The 17,729-nt window shown below is 66.5% G+C and overlaps 3 protein-coding genes across 5 annotated transcripts in view; 1 reads left to right on the top strand and 2 right to left on the bottom strand.

The window, feature by feature from the left end:
* PERCC1 (proline and glutamate rich with coiled coil 1) lies at positions 1-3,576 on the top strand. Of its 2 annotated transcripts, XM_072835227.1 has the most exons (3): positions 290-303; positions 675-732; positions 1,171-3,576. In XM_072835227.1, exons 2-3 carry the CDS (start codon positions 681-683, stop codon positions 1,980-1,982), a joined length of 864 nt encoding a protein of 287 aa, XP_072691328.1. In that variant the 5' UTR covers positions 290-303; positions 675-680; the 3' UTR covers positions 1,983-3,576. The 2 variants fall into 2 exon arrangements, with proteins under 2 accessions (XP_072691329.1, XP_072691328.1); XM_072835228.1 differs by lacking the exon at positions 675-732 and having other exon boundaries at positions 1-303.
* On the bottom strand, positions 2,798-10,493 carry CCDC154 (coiled-coil domain containing 154). The gene is made up of 17 exons (XM_072837676.1): positions 10,448-10,493; positions 9,179-9,581; positions 8,886-9,075; positions 8,739-8,785; positions 8,391-8,486; positions 7,911-8,034; positions 6,313-6,414; positions 6,108-6,236; positions 5,893-6,020; positions 5,538-5,664; positions 5,314-5,451; positions 4,439-4,558; positions 4,285-4,361; positions 3,919-4,036; positions 3,524-3,610; positions 3,048-3,235; positions 2,798-2,941 (listed from the first exon to the last, which is right to left on the bottom strand). Exons 1-17 carry the CDS (start codon positions 10,491-10,493, stop codon positions 2,815-2,817), a joined length of 2,247 nt encoding a protein of 748 aa, XP_072693777.1. The 3' UTR covers positions 2,798-2,814.
* Positions 10,250-17,729, bottom strand: part of CLCN7 (chloride voltage-gated channel 7) — a 25,570-nt gene continuing 18,090 nt past the window's right edge. For both annotated transcript variants that reach the window (XM_072835224.1, XM_072835223.1), the window contains 10 exons: positions 16,871-16,964; positions 15,530-15,699; positions 14,095-14,146; positions 13,710-13,837; positions 13,438-13,523; positions 13,072-13,201; positions 12,449-12,508; positions 12,203-12,379; positions 11,955-12,035; positions 10,250-11,696 (listed from right to left, as the gene is read on the bottom strand). In XM_072835224.1, the coding sequence (XP_072691325.1) occupies positions 11,610-11,696; positions 11,955-12,035; positions 12,203-12,379; positions 12,449-12,508; positions 13,072-13,201; positions 13,438-13,523; positions 13,710-13,837; positions 14,095-14,146; positions 15,530-15,699; positions 16,871-16,964 (1,065 nt within the window). In that variant the 3' untranslated portion in view covers positions 10,250-11,609. The remainder of the gene's footprint in view (positions 11,697-11,954; positions 12,036-12,202; positions 12,380-12,448; positions 12,509-13,071; positions 13,202-13,437; positions 13,524-13,709; positions 13,838-14,094; positions 14,147-15,529; positions 15,700-16,870; positions 16,965-17,729) is intronic.

Genomic DNA, 17,729 nt, shown 5'->3' on the forward strand with positions numbered 1-17,729 from the left:
TTTTCCGCCTATTTGACAAGGCTTGGTCTGGGTCCCCATCAGCGGCTGAGATAAGGGTCCTCGGCCCCGGGTGTGAGCCAGCTGGACCTGCAGCAGACACTCCACGGTCCCCGGGCAGGTTGGGGCTCCCCCCGCAGGGCCCTGGTTGCTGGGCGCTAAAGCAAACGGGCTCTATTTGCCCAGTCTGCGATGACAATGCCGTCACCAAATATTTGCCAGCCCGGCAGGTCCCAGAGCCCGGCTATAAATGCTTGGGCCCAGGTGGAGGTGGGCCTGCCCCGCAGGAGCTGCAGGCCTCAGCAGGTAGGAGCCGGCCTGGGCGGTGGCCAGGAGGGTGCTGGCACTGGCCACAGGGGTCCGCGCCCCCCCCACCCCTCCCGGGAAAGCCGGGGCCTCCTGGCCAGGTGGGCTGTGCGGACCCCCCCAGGACGGCCGCCCGTGGAGCTGGGGGTGCGCATAAGGGAAGGGGCGGGGCTGGGGAGGGAGGGAGCCAGAGGCTGGGGTACGCCCCCCTCCCCCACAGGGAGACGGTGGGAGGGGGCCCTGCCCTCCCCAGGTCGCCTGACTCTGAGCAACGCCAGGACTCGCCCAGCCTCCCTGGGGTGGGGGTTCTGACAAGCTGGGAGCCCCCTCTCCCTCTCCTCAGCGCCCTCCCTTTCTTCTCTTCCTGCCAGGGGGCAATGGGGGCATCCCGGCTGCGAGCTGCCCCGGCACTCATCCCCAGGAGCCACGGTCACCTCCCCCAAGTGCCACCCTGCCCACCTCGCCCTGGCTGAGCCGCAGACCCACACACCTTCCCTGCATCCCATCCCCCCCCAAACCCCGGGGTCCCGGGTCTCTTTCACCCGCCTGGGCAGGGAGGGCAGGAAGCCTGGGGCCGGCACTGCCTTCACTATGCCCCGCGGCCCTGAGCCTGTCCCCGACCCCCGAGGCCTCCAAGGCCACCAAGGCTCTGGGCCCTGGACCTAGTGCCCTGGTCTAGGCAGCCAGGCTCGGCTCCCAGGGGCCACCTCAGGGGGCAGGCCCCTGGATGCAGAACCGTCCCTGCACCCCTGCGGCGCTCGGCCCCCAACATCTCTCCAAACCTGAACCCCGGGGCTTCTGAACACGGCGCCGTCCAAGCGCAGGGGGGAGCGACGGCTAACCTGCCCCCCTCTGCCTCCTCCGCAGCCACACCTGCTGTCCCCGGAGCTCAGGCTAAGGAGATGGCCGCGGGCGTGATCCGGCCTCTCTGTGACTTCCAGCTGCCCCTGTCCACCCGCCGGCCCTTCCTGCCCCCAGACCCGGAGCCCCAGGGCCCTTCTGAGGACGAGGACGAGGACGAGGAGGAGGAGGACGAGGAGGAGGACGAGGAGCAGCCGCAGGCTGAGGGGCTGGGGGGCCACAGCCCGGCGCTCCAGGCCTCGGGGTGGGCCCCCGAAGCAGCCCCTCCAGGGCCCAGCAGCCCCGAGACGCCCCTGCAGCTGCTGCGCTTCTCTGAGCTCATCAGTGGCGACATCCAGCGGTACTTCGGCCGCAAGGACAGGGAGCAGGACCCGGACGCCTGCGACATCTATGCGGACGACAGCTCGGCCCGGGACCCCCAGGGTGCTGACGCGGCACGCCTGGCCCCCGGGGGGCCCCCAGACGGCGATGAGGCCGCGGAGCCCGGGGTCCTGTCCCCCAGGGGTCCCGAGGGGTGCACGCGTGGGCTGGGGCCCCTGGCCGAGCTCTTCGACTACGGGCTGCGGCAGTACCCGGGGCCCGGGGCGCCCGGCCGGTGGCTCAGGCTGGAGCGCAAATACGGCCACATTGTCCCCATGACCCAGAGGAAGCTGCCTCTGTCCTTCTGGGAGGAGCCGGCCCCCAGCCCCCTGGGCCTACTCCGCCCCGGCACCCCTGACTTCAGCGACCTGCTGGCCAGCTGGGCAGTGGAGACGGGCCCTGAGCTGCCCGGGGGAGGGGCCCCAGCCCTGGACGGCGCGCAGCTGGCCGAGGCCTAGCGAGCGGGCCAGGCTCCGTGGGGCAGGTGGGGGCGGCACACGTCTCCTTCCCTAAGGTGTGCGGACTGTCACTGCTCTCTCTGGAGCCACAGGGGCCTTGCGACCACGCTGGCCTACCTGAGGACAAGTCAGCTCAGGTAGGGGGCCTCCTGGGCCGTCCGGGGCCTGGAGCTGCCACCACCACAGGCCACCTGGGCAGGGAAGGGGCAGGAGCTGCAGTCCCAGGCACCCCGGCCCTTAGCCCTCGGAGTTCTGCCCCCAGGAGGGGAGGACCGGGCAGGAGCCCCGCACCCCAAAGGCTGTGGGCTCAGGGGGTCTACACACTGCCTGCTCTGTGCAAGGCCCATGTGCCCCCCAGAGCAGCCCTGAGGTCCCAGGTGGGCAGCAAAGCTCTCCCCACTGCCTGCCCCCCTGGCTGGTCCTAGGGCGGCCCCTCCTCCAGGCCCCGCGGCAGGTGGCAAGGCCAGCTCCTGTGGGATGAGCAAGGCTTTTCTTGGAGGCAGGAACAGGGGTGCTGCCTGAGTGTGTGAGTAAACACGCTGTTTGCTCCCTAGATTAGGGCAGGAAGAGCCACTTCCTCTGCTGGCCACCGTGTAGGTGTGAAGGGCACACTTGGCGGCCCAGGGCCAGGGGCCGAGGGACCCCGAGCCTGTGCCTGCTGACCCTCCAGGGGGCTGCACAGAGCAGGTGGGGCCCCGGGACACCAAGGCCTGGGCAGGACGACCTGTGGCTGGGCGGGGCCCGGGCAGGCGGGAGCTGCGGGATGCTGGGCGTGTGCCCCTGAGCCCTGGGTGCGAGCTCGGCACTCTGACAGGTACAAGAGCTGACACATTTATTTCTGAGAAAGGGGCAAGGCTGTGAGCCGGCGGGCAGGCCCCCAGCCGAAGGGCTTCTTCGAGAACGTGCTCGGCCTCCGCGGGGCCACCAGGCTCATGAGGACCGCCTTCCACTGAAGCCACCTGCCCGGAGACGCAGCTCAGGCCCACCGGCCTGGGGGCCTCCCCAGCCCCGCCCCAGGCCCAGAGGGGTCCCCGGAAGGTGGCTGCCCACTGCACCCCTGCCCACCTCACGGTCTGATACATGCCCCAGCGGTTCACGGAGACCGCCTCTCCCAGGGCCGAGTCCTTGATGAAGAACTGCTGCCTCCCCAGGGACACAAGGACCCTCCTGCTGCCCAGCGTCAGGGCCCACGGGCCCTCATCACTCTGCAGGCGCAGGACACTCTCCCGCAGGCTGGCCATCTCCTCCATGCACTGCAGACAAGGGCACATGAGGAGCGGCCCGTGCAGGAATGCAGGAATCTGGCCGGATGGGACAGGATGGGACGGGACAGGGCAGGACAGGACGGGGCAGGACGGGGTGGCCAGCAAGATTTCTCTCTCCGGAAAACCAGGCTCTTATCTAGCAGGAGACCCTGCTGGGGCCAGACGTGCAGACACAGGGATGTGGGGAAGCCCAGAAGTGGGTGCCGGGCCGGCAGGGGTGAGGGGCCGGGAGCCCCCTGGGGCCTCGGGGTGGGGTGGGCACAGGGCTCCTCTCACCAGCCTGGTTTCTGTATTAAACTTGAGGTTCTGGATGGTTCTGTTGTCCTGGATGCTGGTCTCCAGTTTCATTATTTGGTTCTGAAACTAAAGGCAGCCGCTGTGTGTTGGCCCGGATGCAGCGAGTCTGCCCGCCGGTCAGTGGCCCCCGCCCAGTCACTGGGGGCAGAAGCCGGCCTCTAACACGTGGCCCTGGCCCCCCGGTGGGGACCAGGGGCCTGGCCAGCACTCAGGCCGGCTCCTGTCCTGTGACTGCCCACCCCCAGCACTCGGGGCCGCAGGCCAGGCAGGTGCCCCCACTTCATGCCGGCTCTGTGAGCCCCTCGACCTCGGGTGTCTGGGGCCCCCAGGAACCCCAGTGCTGGGGGTGACAGGCACAGGGGCTCCAGGGGTACCGTGGCCAGCTGGCCCTGGATCTCGGCGATCTTCCGCCCAGGGTTTCCCTCCTTGAGCAGCTGCACAGATGAGAGCACCGCAGCCAGCTCCTGCCGCATGGCCTCGAAATCAAACTCTCTGTGGGAAGAGGAGGCTCTGCGTGGGTGCGGCCGGTGGGGAGGAGGGCAGGACTGCAGGGGTGCAGGCTCAGTGTGGCCTCCTCTGCAGGGGGACCTGGCGGTCCCCAGCGGGGGACAGAGCGCAAAGCTCAGGGGTCTGTGTGGGCTGTACCTGGTGGGGGTTCCCAGGGCTGGGGTGCAGCAGGCCGTGAGCCCAGCAGAGCTTGCTGCAGCCCTGCAGGCCAGGGCCACGAGCTGGGGCCTCACCTGGCTTTGCCCTCAGCCGAGATCCTGAGGTCTGAGTCACTCTTGCGCAGGACACACTTGTCGGAGACGGCCTCTATCTGCAACAGACGCAGGGTGGGCGGGTGGCCCGGGGGCGGAGCAGGGCTGAGGGTCCGCGGCCCTGGCCCTCACCCACCTGCCGGGGCAGGCTGTCCACTCGCTCCCACACCTCCCTCAGATGCGCCTCGACCTCCTTCCGACACTGGACCAGGCCTTCCAGGGATTTCTGCTCCAAGCCTTCCCACTCCCTCTTGGCCTGGAACACAGACCCCAGTGAGGACCGAAGCTGGGGGCCGGAGGGGGGCCGACAGGTGGATGGGGCCTCCTGGAGCCAGAATTGGACCCAGCAGGGTGGAACCTGTGCAGCCGAGCGCTCCACACGGTCCGGGCAGGATGCTGGGGCGGCACGGCCAGCTGCTCTCTGGGGACCTGGCTGCTCCGGGCAGCGCCACCAGGCTGAGCAGAACCACATCCGTGAGGCCTGGCTTGGCCCCCGCCACCCAGAGTCAGCAGCGACTGGGACCGCCAGCCTGCCCGTGGCCGCAGGAGAGGGGCCTCGGGGAGGCCGGGGGCACCCGCCCCAAGGTCACAGTGGACACGCGTGCGCAGCAGCACGTCCTGCGTTGCCCAGCAAGGTGACGACCCAGAGTCCGTCAGCTGACGAATAGACAAACTGGTTGCACACTGTCTGGAAACCCTTGTAGGAAACATCCAGAATAGGCAAATCCACAGAAGCAGGAGGCAGAGCAGCAGGCAGCAGGGGCCGTGGGGTGGGCTGTGCCCACAGGCCACATGGGGCTTCCCGTGCGACACCAGAGATGGGCAAGGGACATGGCGGGCAGTGGTGCAGCCTGAGCTCACGCGGAGCCACGGAGCCCCACGCTTCAAGGGTGGATGCTCAGGCGCGGGGACTCCGGGTCAATGACACGGTAGCAAGGAGGGGGAAGAGCCCGAGGGCAGGGCCACCTTGCCGGCCACCCCCCACCACCACCCCCCCGGCTCCGTGTGCACCTCACTCAGCCGCAGCCTAAGCATCTGTTCCTGCAGGTCCAGCCTCCAGCTCAGGGCCACGAAGTGGTCACTCAAGTCCTTCACCTGCTTCCCCAGCTCAGCCAGCGACTCCTCCAGGGCCTGGCTCTTTTCTCGGAGCTGCAGGGGAGGTGGGGATGGGCTGAGTGTGGCCGCCTGGGGAGGGGGCACCCCGCGGGGAGACTGACCCGGCCCCACACCCTCACCAGCTGCAGCGCGCCGTGGGCCTCCCGCTGGGCCAGCTCGCCAGCCAGCTGCATGGCCGCCAGGCTCTCCTGTACATAGGCAGCCAGCTCCCCGGCCCGGCTCTCCTCCGCCTGCCCCTTGCTGTCCCTGCGGGTCGGTTTTGAGATGGACTGTCCCTCAGCTGAGGCTGTCCCCTCGCAGGCGGGGCCAAGGATGGGGCCTGACAGCTGGCTCCAGACCGTCCAGGGGACCCCAGGGAGCAGAGGGTCGTGCAGGCTCCCCCGCGGGGGAACAGGAGGCCCCCCAGGGGCCGTGCTGCCCCGAGACTGGGCGAGGAGGCCGGGCTCAGGGGAGAAAGGGGCCTCAGACACGCACCAGGCCTCCTGCTTGGCCAGCAGGATGCGGTTCAGTGACACCTGGTTCTGGTGCACGAAGTTGGTCAGCTGGATCACGGCCTGGTCCAGGTCCCGGCACTGTTCCAGCAGGCGGCACTCTTCCTGCTGCTGGGCAGGGGTGGCCCTGAGCCCCCGGGGCCCCCAGCCGTTCCCTGGAGGCCTCCCGCTGCCCCTGCAGGGCCCCGAGCTGCCCACCTCCTGCTGCCCCTGCAGGGCCTGCGCACGCTCCTCCGCCAGGTCCTGAAGCCTCTGACACCTGCTGTCCAGCTCCCCCCGCAGGCTGCTCTCGGCCTTTAGCCGGGTGCTCTCTGAGGCCTTCATTCTCTGTGGGGAGACGGGCCCCGCGTGGTGAGCAGGGGCGTGGGGGGCACAGTCCAGCCGCAGACCCACGGGCCCCCACCTTCTCCAGAGCCAGGAAGCTCTTCTGCAGGAAGCTGCACAGCTTGGCCTCCCTTTTCAGGAAGCGGAGGCTCATCTCCTCACCGAGCTTGGTCACCTGGGCCTGTGGGAGGTCAGCATGGTCACCATGTGGTCTGACTGTCCTCATCTGTCCCCTGCTGGCCCGCCCCCAGCCCCCGTGTCATCCGGGACTTGTTTTCTTGCCCAACCACGTCCGTCATGGAGGGCCCTGGGCACTGTGTCCCCCGCAGCCCCCGAGCCGAGCAGAGCTGGGCCCACCACACCCTCCCCAGGGTGGAAAGCAGGCAAGGCCAGGGCCACACGTCCCCCCAGAGGGCCAGGCCAAGGTCATGTGGGGCCCGGATACACCTGGTGCTCACACGGACCGCCAGATGCCACCCAGGGAGGGGGTCACAGCAGCCTGAGCCGGGAGCCTCAGTCGGGGAAGCTGAGTGAATATGAGGGCATGCACACGCACACACCACGCCCTCGTGCTCCAGGACCAGAACGGGCCCCTCTCTCCTCCCCGCCTGCCCCCTTCCAGCTGCATCAAGGGTCCGAGTGTGCTGGAGATGAGGAGTGAAGGCCGGCGGACCCGCTCACATGGCCGCAGGGCAGGGGCACCCAGAGGCCCCACCAGCCTGGCACCCCATGCAGGCTGGTCTGCAGGAAGCAGGGGGGCGGCAAGCCGTCTCTGTGATGAGCCCAGGGCAGATGTTTTAAGTTCATGGGACGCGGGGTCTGTGTCACAGTTCCTGGGCTCTGTGCTTACGCTGCCAAAGCAGGAGTGGACGTGAGTGGGTGTGGCCACGTGCCGATAAAACTTTATGAAAACAGGTGATGGTCACCGTTTGCTGACCTGGGCCTGGAGGGCACATGGGGAATAGGCAAGCTCTCCACGTGCATCCTGGTGTGCCAGGAATCCCCAGGCCCAGCGCCTCCTGGAGCTCCAGGCCGTGGCGGTGGGCAATACCTCAAGGGAGCCAGAGCATGAGCTTCCTGACGGGCACCAGGAAGGGGGAGGCCATGGGAGCTGGGCAGCCAAGCTATGTGGGCAGCAGCTGGGGAGCACGGCCGGCGCCCCCGCCCTCCGTGTGCGTACCGCGATCCCTGGCCTCTGTTTGCAGAGTTGTGGGGGCTGCGTCTGGAGGCTGCCTCCTGTCCCCTGCCCTGCCTGCCGGGGTCTCATGCAGGAGGGGAACCTGCAGCGGCCCAGGGGCAGGGCCAGCCCCCAGAGTGACTGACGAAGGGGCTTCAGGGCTACGCTGTTCTATTTCCTGATCTGGGTGCTGGTCACAGGACGGGGACAAGGACCAGTGGCGGAGATGCTGCCAATGGGGGAGCTCCCAGGATAAAAGACGAGCTCCGTCTTGGTGCTGCCCCAGTCGGCGCGGCCGCTGGGTGCCTGAGGTGTGGCTTCTGTGACTGAGAGGCCTCAAACCTCAGCTGATTTCCAGACGGGGCCACTCGTGGCTGGGGGCCTTGTGCTGGACCGCACAGGACCTAGGGGTCACCCCCGGGTCCCATGCCGTGGGCGGGGCGGGGGCGCTCGCTGGCCTGGCTGCCCAGATGCCAGAGCCCTGCCGGCCCCCCTGGTACCTGCATCCTGGCCACCTCACGGTCCACCCTCCTGCTCGCCTCATCCTGGCTCTTCTGCAGGGCGCTGCAGGCCGCTTCCCGCAACTGCTCCTCTTGCTCCAGCTTCCCAGCCAGCTCGGCCCACCTAGGACAACGGTGGCAGGTCACAGCAGCGCAGCCGGCCAGGGGGCCCGGCTGGGGAGCAGCAGGGAGGGTGGCGGGGATGTCAGCCACTGGAGTCCTTCCCAGGCCCGGGCCCACCCACAGGCCAGCTAGGCAGGAGGCCCCCACAGGGAGGTGGGAGCAGATGGGAGTGGGGACCCTGGGCTGCAGCCTCTTCCCCACAGTGTCCACGGCAGGGGGGTCTGAGCCCTCCACCCTGTCCACCAGCCGCCCAGTGCCAAGGGTGAGGGGACGCCTTCCCCGCGGACTCCCACCCGCCGAGCACACACGCAGGGCCCAGAGCCAGCTCCCCCGCCGAGGGAGGCGGGCGGCACCCACCTGAGGCTGGCCTCCTGCTCCGCGTCCTTCCGCTCAGAGTCCTGGAGCACCTGCTTCCTCCTGATCTGAGTCAGCGCCTCCCGGACCTCCACCAGCCTGGCACACAAGAGCCGCTGCCGCCTGGGGCCTGCCCTGGGGCTGCCCTCGGGGCTCAGGTGCCCAGGGGCGCTGCTGGCGGCTCCCGCCGTGGTCCACACCCACACTGTTCCGAGCGGGGCCCCAGCTGCACTCTTGAGTGAGAGCGCTAGCAGGGGGCAGGCTGGTGCCCTGCGGTCCCACGCGGCCACTGCTTTCCCGAGGCCCGCGACCCCCACTAAGGCCTGCGCCACTGGTGGCGGGGGGAGGTACCTCTTGTCCAGGGTCTGCATGTGGTTCTGGTTCTGGGCACCAGGGCACTGTGAGGAAGGCAGTGGGGCGGAGACTCACAGCCCGGCCAGCACAGACCAGCCCCGGGCCGGGAGCCGGGGAGCCCGGGCACGCACGGTGCCAGCTCACCTCTAGGACTTCCTTGTCGGGTGCCTGGACCGCCTGCCGCACGTCCTGCTGCAGCCTCTTGAGCTCTGCGTCCTGCAGCTGCCCGCAGGCCCGAAGCTGGAGCATCTCCCGGAGCAGGCTCAGCATGGCTCGCTCGCAGCGGTCCTTGTGTCCCCGCAGGGATGCCACCTCTGCCTGCAGGTCGGCCACCCTGCCGGGGTGAGGAGCAGGCCGCATCGGGCTCGCGTGCTGGGGGGTGGGGGGGGTCGGGGGGTGGTGCGGCTCCCCCACCCCCACCCCCCGCTCAGGCTCACCACTGCTCCAGCTGCCTCCAGTGCCCAGGCGAGTCCCGCTCCGGGACGGAGGTGGCAGATGCCAGGTGGCTGGACTCATAGTTCTCGGAGTTCTCCTCCAGGCTCAGGAGCTCGGGGCTGGCCAGTCCTTCCTCCGGGGGGAGCCCCGGGTCCCCCAGGGTGACAGTGCTCGTTTGGGAAAGGGGTGAAGCCCCCGACGAGGGGTTGCTAGCAGCCAGCTCCGCAGGAAGGTGCCTCCGGGCTGCTAGAGGGGGCTGGCTCCCGGTGGAGCTTAGGGCACAGGGACCCCAATCACTGCGGTGACTGAGCGTGTGCACCGGGCTCACCCTGGCCCGTCCAGCGGAGTCACAAAGCCTGGTCCCCGGAGGACTCGGCTCCGGCTGCCCGACCCCAGGGAATGCAGCTCAGAGGCCCCGGCCCCGGCCCCGGCCTGAGGACACGCAGCACCCACACGCAGTAGCAGGACAGCGTCCTGCCTGCCCAGCCCGAGGAGGCCCCTGGGCACCAAGGACGCCCCACGGCCCACACCCCTGTGCAGGCTCCTCCCTACACTGTCCTACCGGCCCCACCTCTGTGGCCCAGGCTCACCTACACTGCATCAGCCACTGCCCAGAGGCCCTGGACCTGGATCCCTGGGCTGCCCAGAGCTGGACACCAGGGCGGCTGGGAGGCTCCAGGCCTCGGGGAGCACATGGGGGGGTGAAGAGGGAGCACCTGCCCTCACAGCTCTCCTCTAGACAACAGCGAGGCGGGCAGGGCAGCCGGGCGGCAGCGGCTCTTCTGGAACCAGCGTTTCCTCACCAGAACCTTCTGACTTTAGGGCCCAACTGCCAGTGGAACCTGGGCCCTCGACACTCCTGGCCTTGCAAGGTCTTCCCAACTGCCCGTTTCTGGAAAGGTCTGAGGGGGCGCCACTGAGCGGCCCGGGCGGGAGGGGCCCGCAGGAAATGGGGGGGATGGCAGCCAGGGTGTGCCGGAACGGAGCAGGAGAGGGGTGCAGGCCGCAAGCCAGGCTGCGCGGGGCCTCCAGGGGCCTTGTGGCCACAGTAAGAGAGCAAACAGAGGCGGGCGCGAGTTTCCATAGTGTTTTATTTGACCCAACTGGGGAACACGAGGCTGGTTCAACGCGTGATCGATACAAGCCGTGACATCCCGCTCTCCGGCACCAGGTCTTGGAAGCCAGCCCGGTGCTTCCCGGTGTGTGTCAGGCCAGTGTGGACCCATGCCCCCCGTGCCTGGCCATCCAGGCCTGCCTGCTGGGGGGCTCACTGGGGCTTCCCAGGACCTCGTCCGGGGGCCCTCCCGGAGCCGCCATGACAGGGCCCGGCCCGTGGCCACATCACACTTCTCACAGCCCAGAGCGGTGTCCAGACCGAGGGCCCCGGGGAGGACCCTGTCCCTGCCAGCCCTACAGCTGCCCAGGGACCAGTGCCAGCATGTCCCACAGGCGTGCGTCGGCCACAACTGCTTCCTCGCATGGGTCTCTGGGCCTCTTGCCTTTGTCTCCGTCCAGTGGGGTCAAGGCAGCCCTGTCCCAGATGCCCCCTGCTCGGTGGCCCTGCAAACCCCTGACTGCTGGCCCGTGGCCAGTGCTGGGCAGGAACCAGGGAGCCGGCGCTGGCCATCAGGGTATGATTCCTTTATTTCTTTCTTCCAGAGCCCCGCCATGCTCATTTCCCTGCATCCCCCAGAGGGCTCCTGCCAAGAAGGGAAGGCTTGTGGCCCCCCTCCCTTGAAAGAGGCCCAAACCAAGGTGAACTGCCCCCGACCCCCGGGCTGCCATAATAGCACCCAAGTAGCCTTGTCTGAGTTGGCCAGGAATCACCTCCAGAAAAGGTCCCCTGGGGCCCTGGGGACACAGGACACCAGATCCAGCCCCACCTGGCCAGGGAGGGGAACAGTATCACTGCTCAGGCTCACCAGCCCATCCCAGAGCCCGCCTGCCCCAGGACCAGAACCAGAGCTGCCACGGAAGGTGGCCTGGGCCAGGGGTCCTCAGAGGCCAGGGGGAGCCCCCATGTGCTCAGGAGAGCCAGTCTCTCAGTGCCATGCACGCCACCCACAGCTGCTAGGTCTGCACTGTGGCCCCCAAGAGCTCAGGGTGATGGGGATGTTCAGGTCACATATGGTCCTCAAGTCTCTCTCTGGCCAAGACTCTGGAGGGCCTCGCCGTGTGTCACCTCCAGGCCTCTGTAGCAGCTGCATGTCACTGAGGCCCTGGCTGCTGCAGCACAGGCCGTAGGGTCCTCCTGGGCCAGCCCACAGGGGGGCAGATGGCGCAGAGGCAGCAAGGGGCCCCGCCCTGGGGGCCGGCTCGCACGTGGCCTCACACACACACAGACACACACAGGTCCCGGGCGCTGAGGGGGGCGGACGCTGGATCCTGCTGCCCCGGGGAGTGAGGTGGGGGCCCCAGGGAGGGGCCGGGGCCTCACGTCTGGGCCAGGGAGAGCTCCTCCAGGCCCCCCTTCCCGAGCCGGTACCTGGCTAGATCCTTCCTGGTCACCAGTCCAACCACCTGTGGGAGCAAAGCCAGGTCAGTGGGGCTGGCGGCAGCTCCTCCCACTGTGGAAAGTCCTGTCCCGCGTCCTGGGGGCAGCACAGTCTGGAAAAGCCCTGGAGCTGGGCACGTGGCTACTCTGGGTCCCGCACCTGGAGGTCCCCCAGCGGCTGAGGGCAAGGCCCTACCGGTGACCAGGGCAGGCAGGTCAGGAAATGAAGGGCTCTCGTGGGCAGGAAACGAAGTGGGGAGGGCACACCCTCCCCGACCACTCGCCTGGTTGCAGTTGTCCACCACCACCAGATGCCTGAGGCCCAGGGCCCGAAACAGCTTGAACACCCGTGGCAGGGACGCGTCCTGCAGAGGGGACGGGCCTCAGTGGAGCCGCCGGCTGGGCTGGCTGCCCCCCAGCCCCGAAGGACAGAGCAGAGGCAGGACGACCAAGCCGGGTCCGCTGGTGAGCCCCTCCCCGCATGCCCCCCATTGTGATGTGTCCAAGCTGCCCTCCGGCCGCGGGCAGGCACCTGGGGCACCGTGTACGGGGAGGGGTTCATGAACTCAGACAGGTCCATGGTGCACTCCCGCTCGTCCTGCGACACGTGGATGGACTGGATGGGCGGGAAGCGTGGGTAGGCGTCCCGGAAGTCCTTCAGCCTCAGCCGCCGCCGCACCAGGCCCATGCTGGAGCGCTCCACAAACACCTGCGGGTGGCCGTGCATCAGCCCCGCACCGCCTACGTCCCCCGCCACCCCGAGGCACCTGGCAGCTACCTTGTGCTTCAGGAGGACGATCAGCTGGGAGCGCAGGATCAAGCCCTGGAGCCGGGCCGGCTGTGGGAAGACGGACCCTTGGCTGCGGGTGGAGCCCTGGGTCTGACCTGAGACCCCTGCTGCCTGGCATCTGCTGCTGGGACACCCTGCCGGGCTCCCTCTTGACACATGGTCCCCATCTCTGGGCACCAGCCCTGCCGCAGGCGGTCCACCGTCACGAGCTCATCACTCCCCAGGGTCGGGGGGGGGGGGGGGGGCAGCGGGACGGGACCAGGGCGAGGCCCGAGGTGGCCGGAGGCCCGGGTGAGACATGGGCACATCCGACCTGGACGCTCCCGACACAAGTCACCACCACGAATCCCTGGGTGACGGTGCATGTGAGGGGCCTGCACACGAGCACATGGCACCCCTGACCAGTGGTCGGCTCCCTGCCAGGCCACACGACTCGGTTCCTTTGCAGCTAGTGGAGGTGAGCTGCACGTGCACACGCGGGGTTCCCACGTCCCTGTAGACTTCCCCACATACCCCGCCCGATACACGTGGCCAGCACCTCAGCCTCCCTGAGCTGACCCCAAGCCACGCGCATGTGCAGGTTGGCCCTCCGTGTCCGGGGGCCTGGGTACCTGTGTGTCACCAGCTAATTCCACCACCGGGAACCCATTGTGATTGGACGTGGTGTCGCTGAGTATGTCCACGATGACGCCCACTTTCTCCCTCCTCCGCAGGCAGGTGACCGGTGTGCTCATCACCTCCCTGAGGAAGAGCATCTGCTGCGCCTTTGCTGTGACTGACCGTGTGGTCCAGGGGAGCTTCCCAAACACTCTCTTTACACTGAAGTTGAAGCTCAACACGCATGAAGCCGCCAGATGCAGGAAACCCAGGGACCAGGCACCGGGTGGCCAGCGTGTGGACGTTCAGAAACAAGCACACCCTCCCAAACCTCCCGGGGTGTCCGCTGTCCCACCACCCCTGCTCCCCGCCAGCCATACCTGGCAGTGAGTGAGTGAGAGGTGACGGGGGCCTCCCAGTGCAGGAAGGGCACACTCTGCAGCTGGATGTGCATGTCGTACAGGCCCTGTGTAGGGGCAGGCGGGTGACGCTGAGACACAGAGGCCGCTGGGGCCGCGTCTCCGTAGGCCCCACCTCCCTCTGCCTCTGTGGCTGTCTCCCAGCCCTTAGGCTCAGGCTTCCGGCCAGGGGCACGGTGGGGGCTGCACGGAGCGAAGGGTAGGGCAGGCAGGCCTCTCCCCACAAGCCACACCTCGATGAAGATGTCCCCCACGATCTTAGCAGTCATCAGGACAAGCATGATGGGGAAGCCGTAGGTCACGTTGCTGGTGGCCTCCATCATGATGACCGTCAGGCTGAGGGTCATCCTCACGATCCCACCTGCCCGGGGAGGTTGGGTGTAGGCTCCAGCCTCTGCGGGCCACTCTGCGCGCCCCCTCACCCCCACTGCCCGAGTCCTCTGCGCGTGCCTGTGCCCCCACCCGTTCACCCAGGGGGTCTAGCCCTGAAGGCTGTGCCGAGTGGGCACAGTGACCCTGCACGCCACAATGGCGTGAACTCACGGCCTCCACTTCCCCGAGGGGAATGCGTCCCCCTCCTGACCTTGGGACGCCGCCCAAGTGGTAACCAGGACTCACCTAGTTGGGCAGCTGCTCCCATCAGAGCGTATTTGCCAGGGTCTGCCCAGATCTGTGAGGACGACAGAGGAGGTGTCAGAGGGCCAGCAGCCCACCAAGATGTGGGGTACCACCAGGGGCCCCTGGGCCCAGCAATTCCAGCTCTGGAAGCCAATCCTACAATTCACGCACACAGGCAGGCAGCATGGCCTGTGGCAGCACCTAGAATGACAGAAGTCTGGAAACAGCCTAGGGGTGCCCTGCCCAAAAAGGCTCCAAAGGCTCCAGTGTTCATCCACACACTGGACAGCTTGGCAGCTACGGCAGGAGGAAGCGTGCCATGTGTGGAGAAGGAAGAGGGACAGGTGGGTGCAGAGAGAGAAGCCGGCACACACAGCACGGTGCTCGGCCAGAGAAGCCACACACGGGCCACGCAGTGTGGACGCCATTCAGGAAAGGCCCTGGAATCGAGTCCCACACATCGGGCTCCCTGCATGGAGCCTGCTTCTCCCTCACCTTGTGTCTCTGCCTCTCTGTGTGTCTCTCATGAATAAATAAAATTTTTAAAAAAGAAAAAAAAAGAAAAAAAAAAGGAAAGGCCTTGGATGGGCAGATCTAGAGACAGAAAGTGGTTAAGGGGCTGCGGGGGCTAGGGGGGGAGGTGGCAGTGGCCGCCAGCGGGCAGAGTCCTCGGGGAGAGGAGAACGCTGTGCGGGACACTAGGCACGTGGTGACACGGGGGACAACGGTGCGACCCCGGGAGTGCGCTGAAGAACTGCCGCACCACACGCTTCTGGGGGGAGAGAAGGCTGACGGTATGTGAATTGGCTCTCATCCAAAAAAGAAAAACCTGGGGATCCGTGAGTGGCTCAGCGGTTTAATGCCTGCCTTTGGCCCAGGGCGTGATCCTGGAGACCCCGGATCGAGTCCCATGTCAGGCTCCCTGAATGGTGCCTGCTCCTCCCTCTGCCTGTGTCTCTGCCTGTCTCTCTCTCTCTCTCTCTCTCTCTCTCTATCTCTCTGTGTGTGTCTCACGAATAAATAAAATCTTTTAAAAGATCAAAAAATTAAAAAAGAAAAAAAAAAACCCAAAGCCACGCCCGGAAGGAAACGTGCAGAAGGGACGACCAGAACCCGGGAAAGGGAGCAGGGCGGATGGGAGACCCTCCCCGGGCCCTCATGGTTTTAGAAATCTTGTTTTGGTGACTCAAATGAGAAAAGAAAATACAAAAAAATGAAAGCCTAGAGCCTGGAGGCCGCGCACACGCGCGCCTCAGTTGTGCACCCTGGGAACTCTGAGCATCAGTCCCGATGCACGGCTCTCTGCTCCGTCCACAGACGGCCGTTCTGACCCCGTGCTCACGTCGAGCAGCAGCAGCCACGCCCAGGGGCTCAGATGCACCTGTTCTGGGAACCCTGGCTCCCGGGTCCTGGTGCCGGGGAAGCCCACACTCACCGCGGCCCCTGTGAGATAGGACAGGGAAATGCCGAAGAGCCGGCCCCAGGCGGCCCCGATGAGCAGGGATGGGATGAAGACACCGGCGGACACGGTCAGCCCGTAGGTCCAGCAGGCCAGGAAGAAGTAGACCAGGGTGAAGAGGCCAAGCGTCATGGGGTTGTAGGAGCCTATGGGAGAGGGGGCTGGCCAGGGCCTGCCACATGCACTCACAGCGAGGGGGCCGCCCTCCCCGCTGCCCTGTCACTCCTCCTGGTTGCACCCTGGCCCCCAGAAGCAGCCCCGTTCTCCAGGGCCACAGCGCAGATCTCAGAAGCATAGTCCTCAAAGGATGGCGCCTGGCAGGTGGGGCCTGGTGCCTCCAGCAGGACGCTGACCTGAGACCGAGGGAAGGGTGTGCAGACCCCTGGGTGTCAGAGAGGGAGGCTGCCAGCCACCAAGCCACTGCAGACACCTCCAGACACTGGAAGATACCAATCGGAGCCCGAGACCAACATATCCAGGAGTCCCCCGCTCCTGTGCCCAATGGCTCAGCCTCGCCCCACGGTTACTAAGCCTTCCTGCGGAGTTGCGTGGACTCCAGTTGCAAGTGTACAGGAGCATAAAGACTAGAGAGTTCTCAGCGACCTTGTTGTGACAGAGAGTAATGAGAGCTGGCCTAAAAGACCCCCAAATGGAAAATGTGAAGTGTGTCGCACAACAGCCACACACCGGCTTTCACAGGTGCATACAGTAGGCGCTCTCGTGAGCCTGTGTGCTGTGGACAGGGGTGAGGCTGCTGCCCACGCGGTGCCCAGATCAGAGCCATGGAAGGCGTGTGCAGAAAACCAGCAGTCTGCAGTTTTTTTGTTTGTTTGTTTGTTTTTTAACTAAAAATGGGATGTGGCTGGGGCCGCCTGGCTGGCTCAGTCGGACAATCTTTCCAGCTTTTGAACTGAGCCCCCATGGTGGGGCTACAGCTTACTTAAAAAATATTAAAAACAAACAAACAAACGTGTGGTTAGGAGAGGCCGCATGGCAGTGCTGTCACCAGGCTGGAGGGGGCCCTGTGCTGGCAGCGACCAGAAAGAAACCTCCGCGGGAGACTGGAACGTCGTCACCGAGGGAGACAGCCCCAGAAGCCACCCACCCCCTCCCAGGTGCTCGCCACCAGCCCACCCCTGGGCCCGCAAGCCCCGTGTGCCACCAGGTCTGCCACTGCAAGGGTGGTGACTTCCACCCTCAGCACAGCTGCCCAGGAGAGGATCCCCAGGCCCAGGGACAGTGGGTCACAGAGTAGCCTGCAGGGGTCGAGGCCTACGTGGAGACGAGTGGCTGACGGCACAGGGCTCAGACACACACCTGGGGGGTCGTGGAAAAGGCTGACCACGCTCTTCTCTGGGGTGTTGAAGAAGGCTGCAGCCATGGAGTTGTACTCGCCATCTGCACAGAAGAGCTGCAAGGATGGAAGAGAAAACGGGCCGGTAGGGCAGACTGGTCGGAGGCTGTGCAGCGCCAGGGTACAACCATACGACGGGTGAGTCAGGTTGTGGCCTCGGGGAGGCAGGACGCAGAGCCAGGCCAGGGACTGCAAGGGCCCCAGAGGCAGGTCCAGTCTGCAGGGACCAGTCCACAGGACACTGGCCAGACGGTGACTCTGTTGCTGGGGGCACAGGACTCTGGGGCTCAACAGTTGGCACCCAAGCCCTAGTGCTGGCGGGCCCAGCCCTCCCAGGCTGAGCAGAGCATGGTTCTGGCGGCCCGAGCCCCAGTGGGGTGGCCAGAGTCAGCCCATGGGAGGCCGAGACCCACTCTGTGACACCTATGTCCACCCCTGTGGGTGCTCACTGCCTGGTTCCTCCCCCTGCCCCGGCCAGCATGGTCTGCTCTGCCTCCCATTTGGTGGTTCTGGATGTTTCACACAGCATCACACAAAACAGCTACTTTGTGTCTGGCTCCTGTCCGTGGCATGTTTATTTATTTTTAAGATTTTATTTATTTATTAGAAACAGAGAGAGAGGCAGAGACACAGGCAGAGGAAGAAGCAGGCTCTGTGCAGGGAGCCCGACGTGGGACTCGATCCTGGGCCTCCAGGATCACACCCTGGGCTGAAGGAGGCGCTAAACCGCTGGGCCATTGGGGCCGCCCCCCATGGTGTGTTTAAAGGCTCGCCTACGTAGCAGTATGTCAAGGCTGTGACTCGTTTCATGGCCAAATAAAC

The sequence above is a fragment of the Canis lupus genome, chromosome 8, assembly GCF_048164855.1.
Source record: "Canis lupus baileyi chromosome 8, mCanLup2.hap1, whole genome shotgun sequence".
Taxonomy (NCBI): domain Eukaryota; kingdom Metazoa; phylum Chordata; class Mammalia; order Carnivora; family Canidae; genus Canis; species Canis lupus.